Below are 19,230 nucleotides of genomic sequence, written 5' to 3'. Positions count from 1 at the left end.
CTCGCTCGACTGCTCATAAAAGCAATGGGACTCTGTCTGTGAATGGAGCTTGTAGTTACATATTATATAAATATGTAAATATCATATAAATATGTACATAAAGTGTTGTAATTATATTCCAACTCCGCGTTCTTCACTTCACTTATACGTTTGATGAATATTTTTGTATTTTTAGAAGCTGTGTTGTCACAAAAGTCTCCAAAATGAAAAGCACAAGAGTTAAATATCGCACCTTCCTGGTATCAGAATGTCACACTGATATCAAAAATCTACATACAGTCTTAACAATTTGATGTGGAAGCACACCAGCAACTCAGCTTCCTTGGCCACACTCTGTCTGTCTGCTGTAGCCCCGCCCACTCGGTCATGCCCAATCAAGTTCAAGGGTCAGGCCCTCCAAGAATGGCTTGGAAAGATCTTCTCCAAGCAGCACTTTCTCTGCACAATCAGAGGAGGAAACATGCAAGACGTTCATGGTGAGTAGAAAAACATAACTTTGTAGCCATTTCGTACTGGTAGACTAATAAATCCATCCATCCATTTCCTACCGCTTGTCCCTTTCGATAAATATTTCGGAATAATAAATGTTTTTGCAGACTCCAAACTCGCCGACTCCTTCATCAGAATGACGCTGGACAACGCTCATCTCTGGAAGTCCTTTCACTGCATTGGAACGGAGATGATTATCACAAAACACGGAAGGTAAATACTGTTTTTACTTCTTAAGATCCCATTCTCACATGTTTTACATGTTTACTTTTTGTGTTTTCCCCCAGGAGGATGTTTCCACAATGCAGCCTCAGTATCACAGGCCTTCAGCCTTCTACCAAGTACATCATCATGATGGATATGGTTCCTGCAGACAACTTCAAATACAAGGTAAAACCCAAAGAGCCTTGTAGTCTGCATGCAGACATCCAGCTTACATTTCAAAGTCTTCACCGCTTCCTGTTTGTGTGCGCTCAGCTGGAAGCTCAATTAATTAGCATCCCAGCCAGTGAGCTCGTCCAGTGACTCGTCAAGCGGCTCCCATCACTTTAGGGCCCCATTTGGTCACTGGTCAGTCGGCTTTTCAGCACACTGGCTTGAAATGCTTCAAACTTCTGTTTTTTACATTATATACGGTATAAAAAAAGACAGTGAACAAAAAAAATGTTACATAGCGGTCTCCCTAATTTTACTTTCTGTTTTTCTTTAATTTCAGAACAACATACTAACAAGAAAATTAATTAAAGTGCCCCCCCATCTGTCTAGTGGTGTATGAAAATGTCTTTCTCTGGGTAACACAAGGCATATTGACAGAGCTTAACCCATTGTTACTATAACAATCTACAAGATTAATATAGGTTGCCTCTCTCTCTTCCCTTTCATCTTTCGGTATTCCTTTTTTTAGTCTTTTTTATTTCATTTATTTATTTATTTTTATTATCTTTCTAGCTATCATTATGTATACGTATCGTTGCATTTGAACAACTTTATTGTTGATAATAGAGATAAACGATTGGTTTTGTTCATGATCAATAGCGCTTTTTCTATTGGTATTTGTATTGCTCCAGTTTTAGTGTAAAAATGCTCATTGTCATTACTATATTATTTATTTCACTAACTGCTTATTTGCTATCACTTTTACGATCATATTTGTACTTATTACGTATGTGCTGGTGTTGTTCTATTGTTGTATTTGCTGTTGTTGTTTTTGTCTCTCTGTCTAATCCCCATCTCATCCCCACAATTTCCCCCTCTGTCTTTCTTTTTTTCTCTTTCTATCCCCTCCTGCTCCGGCCCGGCTGCACCAAATGATAATATAAATACATTTAATAAAGTCAAATTCAAATAAGGCAACAAGAGAAGTATCCTACACTTCTCTTTTGTAAAGTAAATCTGAACAGCCGATATGGGCATCTACATCAACTATATGATTTGCCTGAGAAGCTGGACAAAAAAAAAATAAAAATGTAAAAAATTTTTAAAGAAAATGTCTAGCTCAGTGGTTCTCAACCTTGTTGGAGGTACCGAACCCCACCAGTTTCATATGCGCCTTCACCGAATCCCTTCTTTATCCATCCATCCATTTTCTACCGCTTATTCCCTTTCGGGGTCGCGGGGGGCGCTGGCGCCTATCTCAGCTACAATCAGGCGGAAGGCAGGGTACACCCTGGACAAGTCGCCACCTCATCGCAGGGCCAACACAGATAGACAGACAACATTCAACCTCACATAACACAGATAGACAGACAACATTCACACTCACATTCACACACTAGTGAAAAATAAAAATGTTTTTCAAATTCAAGATAAAGTTATACCGTATTTTTTGGAGTATAAGTCGCACCCGCCGAGAATGCATAATAAAGAAGGAAAAAACATATATAAGTCGCATTGGAGTATAAGTCGCATTTTTGGGGGAAATTTATTTGATAAAATCCAACACCAAGAATAGACATTTGAAAGGCAATTTAAAATGAATAAAAATAGTGAACAACAGGCTGAATAAGTGTACGTTATATGAGGCATAAATAACCAACTGAGAAGGTGCCTGGTATGTTAACCTAACATATTATGGTAAGAGTCATTCAAATAACTTTAATATAAAGAACATGCTATACGTTTACCAAACAATCTGTCACTCCTAATCCATAAATCCCATGAAATCTTATACGTCTAGTCTCTTACGTGAATGAGCTAAATAATATGATTTGATATTTTACGGTAATGTGTTAAAACTTTTACACATAAGTCGCTCCGGAGTATAAGTCGCACCCCCAGCCAAACTATGAAAAAAAGTGCGACTTATAGTCCGAAAAATACGGTATGTTTTTTTTACTGGTGCACAGAATGAACTATGCATGAATATCACCTTACCAGCGCCCCCAAAGGGAATGAGCGGTAAAAAATGGATGGATGGATAAATATCACCTTGTTCAAAGACCAAAACCAACACAGTGCTTGAACTCATAACACATTAAACACCTGCAAATCAAATGGAAAATTAGAAAGAACATTGTTTGGGTGTATCCAAACCATGAATTGATTAACATGGACCCCGACTTAAACAAGTTGAAAAACTTATTGGGGTGTTACCATTTAGTGGTCAATTGTACGGAATATGTACAATTGAATATGCAATCTACTAATAAAAGTATCAATCAATCAATCAATAAATCTGTAACACGCCAATAGGGAGAAGTTTTTATTTACACGATGAGTCAGGTGTATCTTCACCTCAGCGGCAGAGGCTCCACCGGACCTCTGAGGCCGACTCACCAAACCCCTAGGGTTCGATCGAACCCAGGTTAAGAACCACTGTTCTAGCTAGACGGCAAGAGCAGCAATGTTGTGCAACAGAATTATGTCATTGATGATATTTCATGCTCACATCATTAGGCAGATAATGTGGGCTTCAATTAGGGATCGCTTACAATCTATATTGCAACCTCTTGTGATAACCATATATTATGTGGCATGTAAACAGAACTATTTCAAAATGGCTCCTAATTTGGCTGCTGAAATGCAATATTATTCTGCATTATTTCCAACTTTATATTATTTTCTCAAATCAACTTGCTAATTTATTGTTAATATCTGGTTACTTTCTGTGTAAAATGGCACAGTTTTGGTCATAATAATACTGATAGTGATATTTAAAATGTTCAAGGCCATCCATCCATCCATTTTCTACCGCTTATTCCCTTTTGGGGTCGCGGGGGGCGCTGGCGCCTATCTCAGCTACAATCGGGCGGAAGGCGGGGTACACCCTGGACAAGTCGACACCTCATCGCAGGGCCAACACAGATAGACAGACAACATTCACACACTAGGGCCAATTTAGTGTTGCCAATCAACCTATCCCCAGCTGCATGTCTTTCAAGGCCATTGAATAATTAAATTTTTGATCATTTTGATAATCAGACAAAAACACAGCATAGTAGGGAAACCATATCAATTAAATATGAACATTATTTCCTTATTCCCTTTTATTACATACGATATTTTGACAAAAAAAAAATGTGCAAGAAGGGTAAACATACGAAACAACTAATATTGCCTCTGATTTAAATCATTTGCTTTTTGCCTTTAAGGAGACTTATTTCCTGATTTTGCGAACAATAACAAAAACGACAAAAATAATATCGATCCAAACACTTTAGTGTCGGCCACACACTGATACTATACTTGGTATCGTTACTGTTGATTACATTTAAGAACTTAGCAGTTAGTTATGCAAACTTGTATCCTCCTACAGTGTATATCAAGGGTCACCAACCTTTTGAAACCAAGAGCTACTTCTTGGGTACTGTTTAATGCGAAGGGCTACCAGTTTGATACACGCTTAAATAAATTGCCAGAAATAGCCAATTTGCTCAATTTGCCTTTAAAAAATAAATCTATACATATATGAAAATAGGTATTTTGTCTGTCATTCTGTCGTACATTTTTTTCCCTTTTACAGAAGGTTTTTTGTAGAGAATAAATGATGAAAAAAATACTTAATTGAACAGTTTAAAAGAGGAAAAAACACTAAAAAATTAAAATTGAATTTTGAAACATAGTTTATCTTCAATTTCGACTCTTTAAAATTCAAAATTCAACCGAAAAAAAAATGAATAGAAAAACTAGCTAATTCGAATCTTTAAAAAAAATTATAAAAATATAATTTATGGAACATCATTAGTAATTTTTTCTGATTAAGATTAATTTTAGAATTGTGATGATATGTTTTAAATAGGTTGAAATCCAATCTGCACTTTGTTAGAATATATAACAAATTGGACCAAGCTATATTTCTAACAAAGACAAATCATTATTTCTTCTTGATTTTCCAGAAAAAAAATTCTAAAAGAATATCAGAAGACTTTGAAATAAGATTTAAATTTGATTCTACAGATTTTCTAGATTTGCCAGAATAATTTTTGGAATTTTAATCATAATACGTTTGAAGAAATATTTCACAGATATTCTTTGTCGAAAAAACAGAAGCTAAAATGAAGAATTAAGTTAAAATGTATTTATTATTCTTTACAATAAAAAAAATTACTTGAACATTGATTTCAATTGTCAGGAAAGAAGAGGAAGGAATTTAAAAGGTAAAAAGGTATATGTATTTAAAAATCATAAAATCATTTTTGTGGTTGTATTTTTTCTCTAAAATTGTCTTTCTAATTTTATAAGAAGCAAAGTAAAAAAATAAATGAATTAATTTAAACAAGTGAAGACCAAGTCTTTAAAATATTTTGTTGGATTTTCAAATTCTATTTGAGTTTTGTCTCTCTTAGAATTAAAAATGTCGAGCAAAGCGAGACCAGCTTCCTAGTAAATAAAAAAAAATAGAGGCAATTCACTGGTAAGTGCTGCTATTTGAGGTATTTTTAGAACAGGCCAGCGGGCGACTCATCTGGTCCTTACGGGCGACCTGGTGCCCGCGGGCACAGCGTTGGTGACCCCTGGTGTATAGTGTAGCATGTTGAGCTGTTCCAGTGATACTGATACTTGTAAGAAACATATTTGATTTGCCACCAAGGAGGAGAGGACGCTACATTGGTTGAAGGTCTTGATTGTATGCCTCTCGCTACCAAATTTGTCGGACACAGCTCGAATGTGTCATCAACATGCATTATCACGTTGTAACGATAATATAGAAGCTTTTTTGCCACGCAACCTTGTGCTCAATTCATGTTGGGCACAAGGCTTTGTTGCCCCAAATATTTGGTAAGGAACAGCAAAAGTTGGCAGAAACACAGTCAGTAAGAGGCAAATATTATTCATGCCATTTTGTCCATGCTGTTTCCTTGGCAACCTGGCATTCATCTTGTTGACGTGGTCACTTGCTGTCTCATACATCAGATATGTTTAGTTTTTCACCACCGAGCCAACCGTCAGACAAATGTAATACAAACAAAGTATTAATGAGGGGCAGGAGGCTTGGCTGCCCCACATATCGATATATCGGACAGGGAGAGTTGGCAAGAGAGCAAACAAAGACAATGTCTTTTAAATGTCTGGAGGAAGCGTCACTGCCACATAAGGTTGTGGGATATAGGCGATAAACGATATAAATTATATTAATAAAAATGAGGGTTTTTAGATACTACCGTTACATCATGATAATGCCTGTTGGGGACACATTCTAGCTGTGTCCCAGAAATTTGACAGCGACAAGCGCGCGAAAGTGAGGATGCCACCGTATTTTTCGGACTAGTTTGGCCGGGGGTGCGACATATACTCCGGAGCGACTAATGTGTGAAATTATTAACACATTACCGTAAAATATCAAATAAAATTATTAGTGTAATTCGCGGAAGAGACGGAGAAAATGTCAGCAATCGTCACACACACGTCAACCAATAAGAATTCGGCGGGGGAGGGTCATAGCAGAAGTGCATCGTGGGTCATGGGATGCTAACTGCTATATGCTATATGCTATATGCTACTGCCATAGCTATTAAAATGGATCATTTCATCGTTGGTGGTAACTTATAAAAACTGAGAAGGGCTGAACAAAAATGGCACCAAAAAGGAAATAATGTACTGCAGATAACAAGCTGGACGTAGTGAAATATGCAGCAGAAAACGACAAGAGGAAGCTGCGCATACCTTTGGAGTTGGCAGAGTTGTTTAGAAGCGACATCGAGGAAGAAGATTTCATGGGATTTATGGAATAGGAGTGACAGATTGTTTGGTAAATGTATAGCATGTTCTATATGTTATATTTATTTGAATGACTCTTACCATAATATGTTAGGTTAACATAGCAGGCACCTTCTCAGTTGGTTATTTATGCCTCATATAACGTACACTTATTCAGCCTGTTGTTCACTATTCTTTATTTATTTTAAATTGCCTTTCAAATGTTTATTCTTGGTGTTGGATTTTTACCAAATACATTTCCCCCAAAAATGGACTTCTACTCCAGTGCGGCATATATATATTTTTTCCTTCTTTATTATGCATTTTCAGCCAGTGCGACGTATACTCCGGAGCGATTTATAATCCGAAAAATACGGTACATTGTGTTGACCCAGCTAACGTCCCTCCACAGTGCAAATCCGTGTCTAAATCTCGAAGGTGGCAAGTTAATTATTTTTGTTACACGTAACATTTTTACTGTAGCAGGAGGAATACATGGGTTTCCGATGACGTCACACCCGTCCCACAATCTTGTCCGCCATCTTGTGTGTCAAAACAAACACTCGTAACGTGAGAATGGGTCGTTTGGGGCTGTGTAAACCGCGCCAATTCAGGACAAAGAACAACAAAGTACTACAATATCCTTAAGGTTATAGTAAAACAGGTAAAAGAAACCGAGCGACTGTTGACAGAAAGGCGCAACCTGTGGCTAGCTAGAATCAATCGAGTGGGATTTACCCCTGATCCAGCAAAACGACATTATAAAGTTTGCTCTGATCATTTTGTAACAGGTACTTTGAATTATGTTGCTCTCTGTATCGATGATACAATGTGTTATGGTTAGAATAGATATTAAAACATAGGAGGAACTACTGTACCTGTGCTTGTACTTAGTAACGCTCGACATCTGACGTCGTTGTTGCACAAATATAACCTTCTATATATAATATAGGCAATCGCCGCTTATTTTTGGACGATTTTATTAAAATTTGAATAAATTAAATCAAGTAACCCTAAACTATGCAGTTGCATAGTTAGAATCATATAGTTCTGAAAATACTTTTAGGTACTTTTTATCAAGTGCTTCTGGACGATAGTCTTTAGCATATCCTGGAATCAGAGAAAGTAAGACAGGCTTAATTTTTCGTTTGGTTTTTAATTCTCTGTACAAGTCTGACAGTTCATCTTGTGTCCCCTTCTGTACCTCCGGTAGTTTCCTCAGTTTTAATGGTGCCGGTGTATCTCCGGATACGATTGCCTTGTCTAGCTTTCTCTTCATTGTCTTGGCGAATGTCCTGTATGTCCTGTATGTCCTGTATGGTCTTGTACCCAACTTTCTTGACTGCAGATGGAAGTAGCCAGTAAGATTTTTCCTGTGTGACTGTCGTGTTGTCCCGCATCTTGACGGTCGCTTCAAACGCAAACAACAATGCAGAAACATATGAACATATTTCGCCAATGTCTGCCATACATGTACAGTGTCCTGATAAAACACGAGCCGTCTTCTCTGATATGAGCCATGACACCAAACACGAATCAGTTGATCTCTGAGAGTGACGAACACCAGCGATGAGCACACATTTATCTTCCATTGTAGCCAGTTTCATTTCCTGTACCCATCCACACACAAAGTAATTGTACGCTTCGAGCGACTTGTAGCCCTTGAGCTCATCCAGAGTGTAGGCACTAACATTGTTCACCAAATAGTTGACGATGTCGGGGTAAGTTATATCAGGATAACATTTCAAGTCCATAGTCCATTCGTGCTTTCCCATCTCATACGGATCTTTATCGCCAATATCCTTCAATTTCTGTAAATACCTGTCTTTGCAAACCCCATCTATCGTCTGTCTGTAGGGAACTTTTACGACTTCTTTCAAATTTCCCGAAGCGGACGTCATTGTTGCTGCAAAAGTGTGGAAATATATTTAGAAAACTGCCGCAGACGAGTAAACAAAGTTTTGACACACAAGATGGCGGCTGCCTCAAAGGATTAAGGGTAATCGCCGCTAGCGGAAACCCATCTATAGCTAAACATGCTATACCAGTGGTCCCACACCTTTTTGGAATCCTTTTTTTTTTTTTTCTTTGTCATGAAAAAGGGAGGTTTTTGTGGTTGGTGCACTAATTGTAAGTGTATATTGTGTTTTTTATGTTGATTTAATAAAAAAAAACAAAAAAAAAACATTTTTGATTATAATTTTTTTTTTTTATAAAAATTTCTTTAAAAATTCTTCTGCGGCCCGGTACCAATCGGGCCACGGCCCGGTACCAGGCCGCGGCCCGGTGGTTGGGGACCACTGCGCTATACTACTCACCGTAGGAGGATATTTTAGCCGCTAAGATAGAGCTCTTGAATATAAACAGAAGTGGGTGTATCGATACAAATTTTGTCAGTAAAGATATCAAGTATTATATTTGCATATGTTTGGTGCTTGGTATTTTTTATCATCACAAAGTTGTTTTTTGTATTGTTTACACACTCAGGAAATAAGTCCCTGGACACACAGGAGAGCTTTAAAGGGCGAAAAACTAATTATTTAAATTAGAGCCAATATTACTTTTCATTGTTTACTTATTTTGAATTATTTACTCAAAATATTGCATGTAATAAAAGGGACTAATCATTTCAATATTTAGTTGATATTGTTGTTTTTGTCTGATTGTAATTCTAATACAAAATGTGATGTTTGAGGGATCTTGAAAATTTGAAGTATTAGTATTTGCATGAGCAAATTTAATAAAATCTTGTACTCTTTTGCCATTTTTGATTACCTCTCAAGAAACTCGGACGATACTTTCATCCTTTTCACGATTTCAAAGGTTCATACAGCCGAAAACAACGCAAGCATCAGGCTTTGTCTTCAAGGAAGGCTTTATGGCGCCAAGAACTAATTGAGAAAAAAAGATGGCTGGACCAGCACTCTTATTCAAAGAGCCAGACTTGATGTCAATTTAATCACTAAGTAGAAAAAAAAATGTTTTCCTCTCAAATTTAGTGGGTGTGGCTTATATACCAGTGCGCTCCATAGTCTGGAAAATACGGTAATAATCGTTTTGAGGAAATAATACAACTGGAAATTATATAATATGTCACGCCATGTTAACAGGAGTCTGAGTTTTTGGCCACGAATCCAAATGATCAGAATCAGGTGTCCTAATCAATTAATGTAAATACATAAATAAATCACTTGGCCCGGCCACAGGTGTATAAAATTTAGGCATGGAAACTGTTTCTACAAACATTTGTGAAAGAATGGGCCGCTCTCAGGAGCTCAGTGATTTCCAGCGTGAAACTGTCATAGTATGCCACCTGTGCAACAAATCCAGTTGTAAAATTTCTGATGGACGAGTCTGGGTTTGGAGGTTGCCAGGAGAACGGTACATTTCGGACTGCATAGTGCCGAGTGAGAACTTTGGTGGAGGAGGAATTATGGTGTGGTGAAGTTTTTCAGGAGTTGGCCTTGGCCTCTTAGTTCCCGTAAAAGGAACTTTGAATTTTACAGGATGCCAAAACATTTTGGGCATTTCCATGTTTGGAGCGGGCCCCTTCCTCTTCCAACATGACTGTGCATCAGTGCACAAAGCAAGGTCCATAAAGACATGGATGACAGAGTGTGGTGTGGATGAACTTGACTGGCCTGCACAGAGTCCTGACCTGAACCCGATAGAAAACCTTTGGGATGATTTAGAACGGAGACTGAGAGCCAGGCCTTCTCCACCAACATCAGTGTGTGACCTCACCAATGCGCTTTTGGAAGAATGGTGGAAAACTACTATGAACACACTCCGCAACCTTGTGGACAGCCTTCCCAGAAGAGTTGAAGCTATAACAGTTGCAAAAGGTGGACCAACATCATATTGAACTCTATGGGTTAGGAATGGGATGGCACTTCAAGTTCATATGTGAGTCAAGGTAGGTGGCCAAATACTTTTGGCAATATAGTCTATATAGAAGAATAGAATAGAATGGACTTTATTGTCATCATATTTGCATATAACGAGATTAAAGACTCCAACTTAAGGTGCGGTAGTGGGAACAAATATGGGGTGAAATAAATAACACAAGACGTAATAAAGGAAAAAACTAACAATTGAAATAAACAGACTACTATTCAATAAAAATAATAAGCAATCCTGTACAATATACAAAACACTATAGAAATACAAAATACTGTACAATATACAGAACAAGACAAGAGTACCGAAGTAATAAATAACAATCAGTGTCGGACGTATTGCACTCGAAGGCTAGTATTGCACAGTAGGGTATTAGGGCAGGATATTGTATCGGGGTGAATTATTATTATTAGAAGTTAGAGCTCAACATGGTGACAGCTTTGGGAAAGAAACTGTCTCTGAGCCTGTTTGTTCTGGCTCTGATGCACCTGTAGCGCCTGCCTGATGGTAGCAGGTTGAACAGGTGGAAGCCAGGGTGTGTGCTGTCTTTGGTGATGTTTTTTGCTTTCTTGAAGCAGCGGGAGTCGTGTAAATCCTTGAGGGAGGGCAGGGGACAGCCGATGATTTTTTGTGCAGACTTTATGACCCTCTGAATCGCCTGTTTGTCTGCTTCAGTGCAGCTGGCGTACCACACTGTTACTGTATGCAGTACGTCAGCAGGCTCTCGACAGCCGAGCAGTAGAAGGTCACAATTAGCTGTCTCTCCAGTCTGTTCTTCCTCAGCACCCTCAGGAAGTGGAGTCTCCGCTGGGCCTTCCGGATGACTGCAGTTGAATTTTGGGTCCAGGACAGGTCAGCAGATATGAGGGTGCCGAGGAACTTGAAGGAGTTGACTCTCTCCACCTCCTCGCCGTTGGAGAGAGTCAACTCCCGTATTGTTATGGCGAGAGGTTATAACAATAACATTTTTTCACCGGTTGTCCCTCTCAGGGGTGCTGGAGCCTATCCCAGCTGCACTGGGCGGGAGGCGGGGGTACACCCTGAACAAGTCGCTCCCTCATCGCAAAACCAACGCAGATATATTGCGATAGAGATTTTCTGCAACATGCGGCTGACAAAGTATAAGGAGAGTCGGTAGTCACAGAAATGAAACAAACTCCACAATGTTGTTTTCTTGCCAACTTGCTGCACCATAAGGTGATTGAAGGACAGGAAGATCAGGCTGCTATTTTCACAAAGCAAGAATGACAAAGTGAGCCTTTCTTCTTGTCGTCTACAGTGGAAAAGGGAGCAGTGGGAAGTGGCGGGGAAGGCGGAGCCTCAGCCGCCATGTCGCTCTTACATGCACCCTGACTCCCCGGCACTCGGGAGTCACTGGATGAAGCAGTCCTTGTCCTTTCTGAAGACCAAGCTCACCAACAACACCTTGGACCAGCACGGCCACGTAAGGGACACGTGATGGTCATGTGAAGTCACCATGTTTGATCCCATCTGTTGTCATCAGATCATCCTTGCCTCCATGCATCGCTACTACCCCAGGTTCTACGTCATCCAGACTGACAGTCCATACTTGGTCCGCTGGGCCCCCTTCCTGCCCTTCTGCTTCCCAGAGATGACCTTCATCGCAGTCACCGCCTACCAGAACCCAAAGGTATCGCGGTGCATTGTGGGTAACGTGTGCCGTACATTTATTGACGCTAACCGCCATCTTTTATTCCCCACGAGATCACAAAGTTGAAGATTGAGCACAATCCGTTCGCGAAAGCATTCCGAGAGGGAGGAACACATTCACAAGGGAAAAGGTAAGAAAGTTTCAATGGGGCAAAAGAAGAATGGAAGAAAAGATGATCTAGAACAGGGCTGTTCAAAGTAAAGCCCGGCGGCCATTTTTGCCCACAATACATACCAACAAACCTCAGATCGAATAAAAATGTGAAGTTTGCGGGGCATCATGATGCGGGTTCGTTCTTTTTTGATGCAGTCGGGCTACGGACACAGCGTGAAGGTAAGAACCAAAGATTTATTTAATAAATAAAACAGATTATGAAACAGAAAAACTGGTATTAGGCACAAAAGGCAAAACAAACAGAACTAGCATGGGAGCTAAAAAAAAACAAAAGCATAGCACGGAGTCAAGCGGGACCAGAAACCAACCAGGTCCCCACATCATGTCTTCGTCCAGCGAACAGCAGAGCGTCTCTTCCTTCATTGCTCGGAGTACAGCCCAAGTACCTTGGTCGACCTCTGAAAAGCCCGCAGCGAAATAACTTTTTTCAGCTTGCCTCCTACTGTGACGTTTTTGTGGCGCATCGTGTTGCGGGTTCGTTCATTCTTGATGCAGTCAGGCTACGGACAGAGCGTGAAGGTAAGAACCAAAGATTTACTTAATAAATAAAACAGACTATGAAACAGAAAAACTGGTACTAGGCACAAAAGGCAAAACAAACAGAACTAGCATGGCAGCTAGAAAAAAACAAAAGCATAGCGCGGAAGCTAGCGAGTACAAAACTGGTTACCAGAATCGAGAATCAGGGTCGTCACTGTTGCGTGTCACACAAAGTAGGAGGCAAGGACGAGTGAACAAAGAAGGCAGGCTTAAATCAGGTCAGTAATTACAAAAACAAGTGAGCGTCAAAAACAAGGGGCAGGTGAAACTAATGTGTGACTATGGTGACAGACTAAACAAGGAAGTACCACCAGGAACTGAAAGAGTCCAAAACAAACAGAAAATACAAAAAGACTCAAAAACCTGAATCAAAATATGATCCGGGCAGCGGATCCTAACAAAAAATATGCTTTGGTAAACAAACCTTATCTCAGAGTATGAACTTTTCTTTCACCCATTGTGTCCCATCGTGAAGCCATTTTGTGCCCGGCAGCACATCCTTTGCGGACAGGCTGCTTGCTTTGTTTGTTTAGTCAGCAAAGCAGTGCTGTCATTAGCTACTGGGCTAATTGCTACTTTTCTTTTGGATTTTTGCCTTTTTCCATTTTTCTGGTTTTGCTAGCTCAACATGTGCCCAAAGAAATCAAAGGACAAGTAATGTGTGGTTTGAAAGATTCAGGAAGTATTCACAGCGTTGTCCTTCCTCCCGCTTCCTTTCCACTGCACGCCCAGAATATTGACCAAGTGGCATTTAGTTTTTAATCCCAATCATTCTTGCAACCTGGCTGCTAAACTTGAGGAGTTTAGTGATTTCACACTGTGTGTGTGTGTGTGTGTGTGTGTGTGTGTGTGTGTGTGTGTGTGTGCATGTGTGTGCGTGGGTGCGTGCGTGCGTGCGCGTGTGTGTGTGTGTGTGTGTCACCAGGGCGACTGCAAATGACGACAGTTTAGCTCGTTGTTGTTTTGACTTTGTTATTATATAGAAAAAGTTGATCCATCACCCCCTTGTGATGTTTGTTTGAAATACAGTTCTGTGTAGCCCTTTGTGTTGTGTTCAAAGTGTTCAAACTTTTATTAAAATATGTACTTTTGTTGAGGCCGGAACCTATTCTTCATATACATTGTTTTAACTGAATACATTGCAAATAATATACAACTTTTCTGTTCATGGACTGTTCAGTAAATGGTGTTATTCTGTAAACACATAAGTTTAAAACAAAAACAATTGTGACAGGCCAACATCCTCCAAGGAATAGGACCTGAAAACCAAAATGGTTGAAGACCCCTTGCATCTTACTGTATATAAGCTTTGATGATTTACTATTATGATGAAGAAGTGTACACATTTCTTGCAAGATGTAGTAAGTAGTAAATAGTAATAATAACAATAATAATAATAACGGGGATTGGATGAGATATTACAGTCATTTACTAAGATGTGGATGTTTTGTTCAGATATCTTAACATATATTGATCTATATCAGTGATTCTAAAACTGTGGTAGGTGTAACACTAGTAATACACAGGCTGTGACGTCTAGCTGGCATCGTAGTGAAAAGTTGTTCTCTCGTGGTTGCAGCGGAGGATGGAACACAGCGTGAGGGTAAGGATAATGATTTATTAACACACTAATAAACAGACTAAGAACCAAAGACACTGGCACAAAGGTACTAACAAAAACCAACAGAACTAGCGTGGGAGCTAGAATGAACAAAAAGTGCTAGTATGTAAACTAGGGACAAGCAAACAAACAAAAAAGCATGGAAGCTAATCGAATAACAAAAGTATTTTACCACAATGCGGGAATGCGACGTCATCTGTTGCGTGTAGCAAACTAAAGTCCGAGGACGAAAGGCAAACAAAGACAGGAATGTATAGGGGCAGAAATCCTCAGGGGCGTGATCAAAAACAAGAAATTGGTGACACTAAATGCGTAACTTGACAACCGAAACAAAACAGGAAGTGCCACCAGAAACTAAAGACGTCAAATACAAAACAGGCTGTGATAACAAAACAGAACATGAAATGATCCAAGTCTTGGATCATGACACAGTGGTATGCCAAAATATGCACTGTATACAAAGTATCATTGTTGATGATGTGTGTGCACTGTGTGTGATGTCACAGTGGCCAAAAATATGAAATTTACTTAATAAACACAACCTCTGCTTTGTTTTTAATATGGACTTGGGCCTACTACGCTACTGTATTTTATTATTGGTCATTATGGTGGTACTTGGAGAGCCAAGTGTTCTCTGAGGTGATACTTGGCGGAAACAACCACAGTGCTAGAATATTCTAGAAGAGGCATTGCAGCTTGGAAAAAAGTTCCCTTTGCTCAAAATCCTGCCCACCTGTGACCCTGATCAGGACCAGGTGTTTTTATTTAAAATGTGACCTTTTTTACAGAAGTTATATAACTGAATGTATTTTTAAATTGTCCTGTTTAGGGTTGAAACCATTTTTAAGGATTGAAGATGCTGTTGTTGTCATCGACATTTTCAAAGTTTTTGTATGTTTTTAGGTGTCGTTCTTCGAACAAAATGTCCCCAGACTGGAATATTCCATGCAGCGTTCCTTCAGGTAAGATGTCATCAACTGCAAGCATGTTTCTATTCCAATGATAACAATAACTCTTGTATTCGCTGTCTTAGGCCCGCAGAGGACGACTTCTACCGCTCAGCCAGACGAGAAGCAGGTTGTGGTCCGAGAACAGACCAGGAGGGAGGGTCCGCATCCCAGCTGGTCTCGGGACCCTTCCCAGAGTCCCCATGGAGAAGCTGCGGATCTGCAGGAGTACGACTACAGCTGTGACGAGCAGATGGTGCCTGCATCTGTGACCTATCAGCCCTACAGGTCGGATTTAAGGTGAGACGTCAATGTTGAAATACTCTCTCACTGGCCGCTTTATTAGGTACAGCTGCCTGCCATTTCTCTTAGCCAACCAGTGAAAAAAATCATAATAATGACATTCCAGTCAATTACATTGAAATAAAATAGCATTATAGTGATAAAAAAAAGTATTATTTTAAGTCAGTTTGTTATTTAAGTGTGGTAATCGATTGTTTTCATGATTTGAGTCTGAGAGTTACCAAGTTGTTTTTGTTTTTGTTGTATTTGATCTTGTTTTGTTTTTTTTGTCCTGTCCAGCTTCTCAGGCAAATCATATAGTTGATGTAGATGTCCATATCCTGTACATATTTACTTAACAAAATAGAAGTGGGGGGTACTTCTCTTGTTGCCTTATTCGACTTTATTAAATGTGTTTATATTATTATTTGGTGCAGCCGAACCAGAGCAGGAGGGGATAGAAAGAGAATACAGGGGGGGAAATTGTGGGGTCAAGACAGAGAGACGACAACAACAACAGAACAACATCAGCAAATAGGATATGTACAAATAAGTAAAAGTGATAGCAAGGAAGCAGTTAGTGACATAAATATTAATAACACAGAAATGACAACGAACATTATTACACTACAAATGGAGCAATACAAATACCAATAGAAATAACACTACTGATAATGAATAATAACATAATTACCTCTATTATCAACAATACAGTTGTTCAAATGCAACAGTACATATGTAATGATAACTTGAAATACAAAAGGGAGCAGATACATGGACAGGAAGAAAGAGAAGTGAACTGTTTAAACCTTGTACATTGTTATAGTAACAATAGGTTAAGTTGGTGGTTCTCAACCTTTTTTCAGTGATGTACCCCCTGTGAACATTTTTTTTATTCAAGTACCCCCTAATCAGAGTGAAGCATTTTTGGTTTAAAACCCCGCCTTCTGCCCCCCGCAACCCCAAAGGGAATAAGCGGTAGAAAATGAATGGATGGAAGAAGAGATAAAGAAGTAAAATACAGCACTATGTCATCAGTTTCTGATTTATTAAATTGTATAACAGTGCAAAATATTGCTCATTTGTAGTGGTCCTTCTTGAACTATTTGGAAATAAAGATATAAATTAACTAAAAACTTGTTAAAAAATAAACAAGTGATTCAATTATAAATAAAGATTTCTACACATAGAAGTAATCATCAACTTAAAGTGCCCTCTTTGGGGATTGTAATAGAGATCCATCTGGATTCATGAACTTAATTCTAAGCATTTCTTCACAAAAAAAGAAATCTTTATCATCAATATTTATGGAACATGTCCACAAAAAATCTAGCTGTCAACACTGAATATTGCATTGTTGCATTTCTTTTCACAGTTTATGAACTAACATTCATATTTTGTTGAAGTATTATTCAATAAATATTTATAAAGGATTTTTGAATTGTTGCTATTTTTAGAATATTTAAAAAAAAATCTCACGTACCCCTTGGCATACCTTCAAGTACCCCCAAGGGTACGTGTACCCCCATTTGAGAACCACTGGGTTAAGCTGCCTGTGTGCCATGTGTTATCCAGTTTCCCTAGGGCAACAACGTTAATATATGTTTGATGAAACCTGATTATGTGCTTGCATATGTTAAATATGTTTGATCTTCTATCTATACATACTGGTGAGCAATTTGTAGTATTCAATGCTGTTTCACTTCTGTTACTGTATGTAAAAACCTGCACTGCAACAACTTAATTTCCCCATTGTGGGATGAATAAAAAGTTGATCCTATCCTAAAAGGTGAATGTTGATATGTTTTCCAGCAGATATGCACTCTCCTGCAATGACGCGGAGACATCATCCCACCCGCTCGCCCTGGCTGAACAGGGCGCTCCCCAACATGGCTACCACCATCACCACGGCAACACTGCCGACTGGAACCAGTACCCGCTCTTCTCCTACTCCTGCTGGTGAAGTCAGACAGTGATGATGTACAGATATGTATAAATGTGTATAAGCTTTCATACCAGGCGTGTATTGTATTCCCAAACTTTGTATTTCTTACATCTTATATTTAGCCTATTTTGTGCTGTGCAATATATTGTTTTTTTTTACAGCATACTGGGCCTTTTTTCCAGTCAGCTTGGAAATATGAACCCAGAGAACAATATGGTGTCATATTAAGTTTCATTGATTTTGTGTCAGTTATTGCCTAAAAAGTATTACAATAGCGTTGAAAACACAAATATTATCTACAGTATCATGAGGACCCGAGAGATATGACATGTTTTTTCTATTGAAGGGGTGATTTTTTTTATTTGTTTTTATTTTTAGTGAATAAAACGTACACAAATGTTTACTTCCGCATTTACTATGTTTTTGTTTGATGCTAGATGTCAAACAGTATTTGTATTCAATGTGTTAGTAAAATATAGACTAATTATAGCGGTTTCAGACTTTTTTGAGTATAACATTTCTGAACTCACAATTTTAGCCTGTTAAATATACCACTAAAAATTCTAACAGTGCCAATAGCTGTTATTTGCAGTTATGGCTGCCCACCATAGTTGTAAATGTGAATATAAATGTATTCTCGCCTTAGTCAATGTTTTGTTTTTTTCTAAAGTACAGATTGATGGATAACTTGCTTTGAAATCACAAGTTAAGGTAAATAGCACATATTTATTCTCATAAAAATGTTGGGGGAATATACAGTATGATAGTATAAACATTGTTGAATAATCAGATCAAAGATTTGCAATTACATGCAGTACATGCATTTTTGTCTGTGGAAATTCAAAGAAGGAATATGTTTAGTAAGAAAGATAAAATGCTTAATGTCCCATATTTTACACCTGTGCGGTGTAAAATATGGGACTATTCCAAATAATATATAAAGACAAAAAATATTTTTTTTATGCTGACTGCATGAACATTCCACAGCAGAGTGTAAGAATGGCCAACATGGCCTGTCAAGTTTCTCCCAGCAGAAGACACAAACGTATGTGCTCTAAATATTTTAAAAGTCACACAAAGAAACAAACATCTGTCAGTATAATTTTTTTCAACCTTCAGGGAGAAGAAATGACTTGTTTGTCATCAAAAGACAACGTAAGTGTGGTTTGGTGATTAAAAATACAGTAAGTGTGATTCTGTGAATAAAGATACGGTAAGTGTGATTCCGTGATTAAAGATACAGTCAGTGATTTGGTGATTAAAGACACAGTATTTTTGATTAAAGACACATTAAATGTGGTTTGGGGATTTAAGACACAGTAAGTGTGATTTGGTGATTAAAGACACAGTAAGTGTGATTTGGTGATTAAAGACACAGTAAGTGTGATTTGGTGATTAAGAACACAGTAAGTGTGATTAAAAACGCAGTAAATGTGGTTTGGTGATTAAAGACACAATAAGTGGGATTTGGTAATTAAAGACACAGTAAGTGTGATTTGGTGTATAAAGACACAGGAAGTGTCGT

The 19,230-nt window shown here is 38.6% G+C and overlaps 1 protein-coding gene across 1 annotated transcript; it reads left to right on the top strand.

Annotated features, from left to right (window-relative positions):
• Positions 1-354: 354 nt before the first annotated feature.
• LOC133536292 (T-box-containing protein TBX6L-like) lies at positions 355-18,138 on the top strand. Its single transcript, XM_061876707.1, has 9 exons — positions 355-476; positions 597-702; positions 777-879; positions 11,804-11,968; positions 12,029-12,175; positions 12,250-12,326; positions 15,435-15,493; positions 15,565-15,778; positions 17,573-18,138. Exons 1-9 carry the CDS (start codon positions 461-463, stop codon positions 17,721-17,723), a joined length of 1,038 nt encoding a protein of 345 aa, XP_061732691.1. The 5' UTR covers positions 355-460; the 3' UTR covers positions 17,724-18,138.
• The last annotated feature ends 1,092 nt before the right edge of the window (positions 18,139-19,230 follow it).

This window comes from Nerophis ophidion, linkage group LG17 (assembly GCF_033978795.1).
Source record: "Nerophis ophidion isolate RoL-2023_Sa linkage group LG17, RoL_Noph_v1.0, whole genome shotgun sequence".
Classification (NCBI taxonomy): Eukaryota; Metazoa; Chordata; class Actinopteri; order Syngnathiformes; family Syngnathidae; genus Nerophis; species Nerophis ophidion.
The sequence above is the reverse complement of the archived record's forward strand: the minus strand, read 5'-3'. Positions and strand labels throughout refer to the sequence as shown.

Coding starts and splice junctions, on each gene's coding strand:
- LOC133536292 (XM_061876707.1), top strand. Junction 12,176..12,249: donor CCGCCTACCAGAACCCAAAG/GTATCGCGGTGC, acceptor ATTCCCCACGAG/ATCACAAAGTTGAAGATTGA. Junction 15,494..15,564: donor TCCATGCAGCGTTCCTTCAG/GTAAGATGTCAT, acceptor TCGCTGTCTTAG/GCCCGCAGAGGACGACTTCT.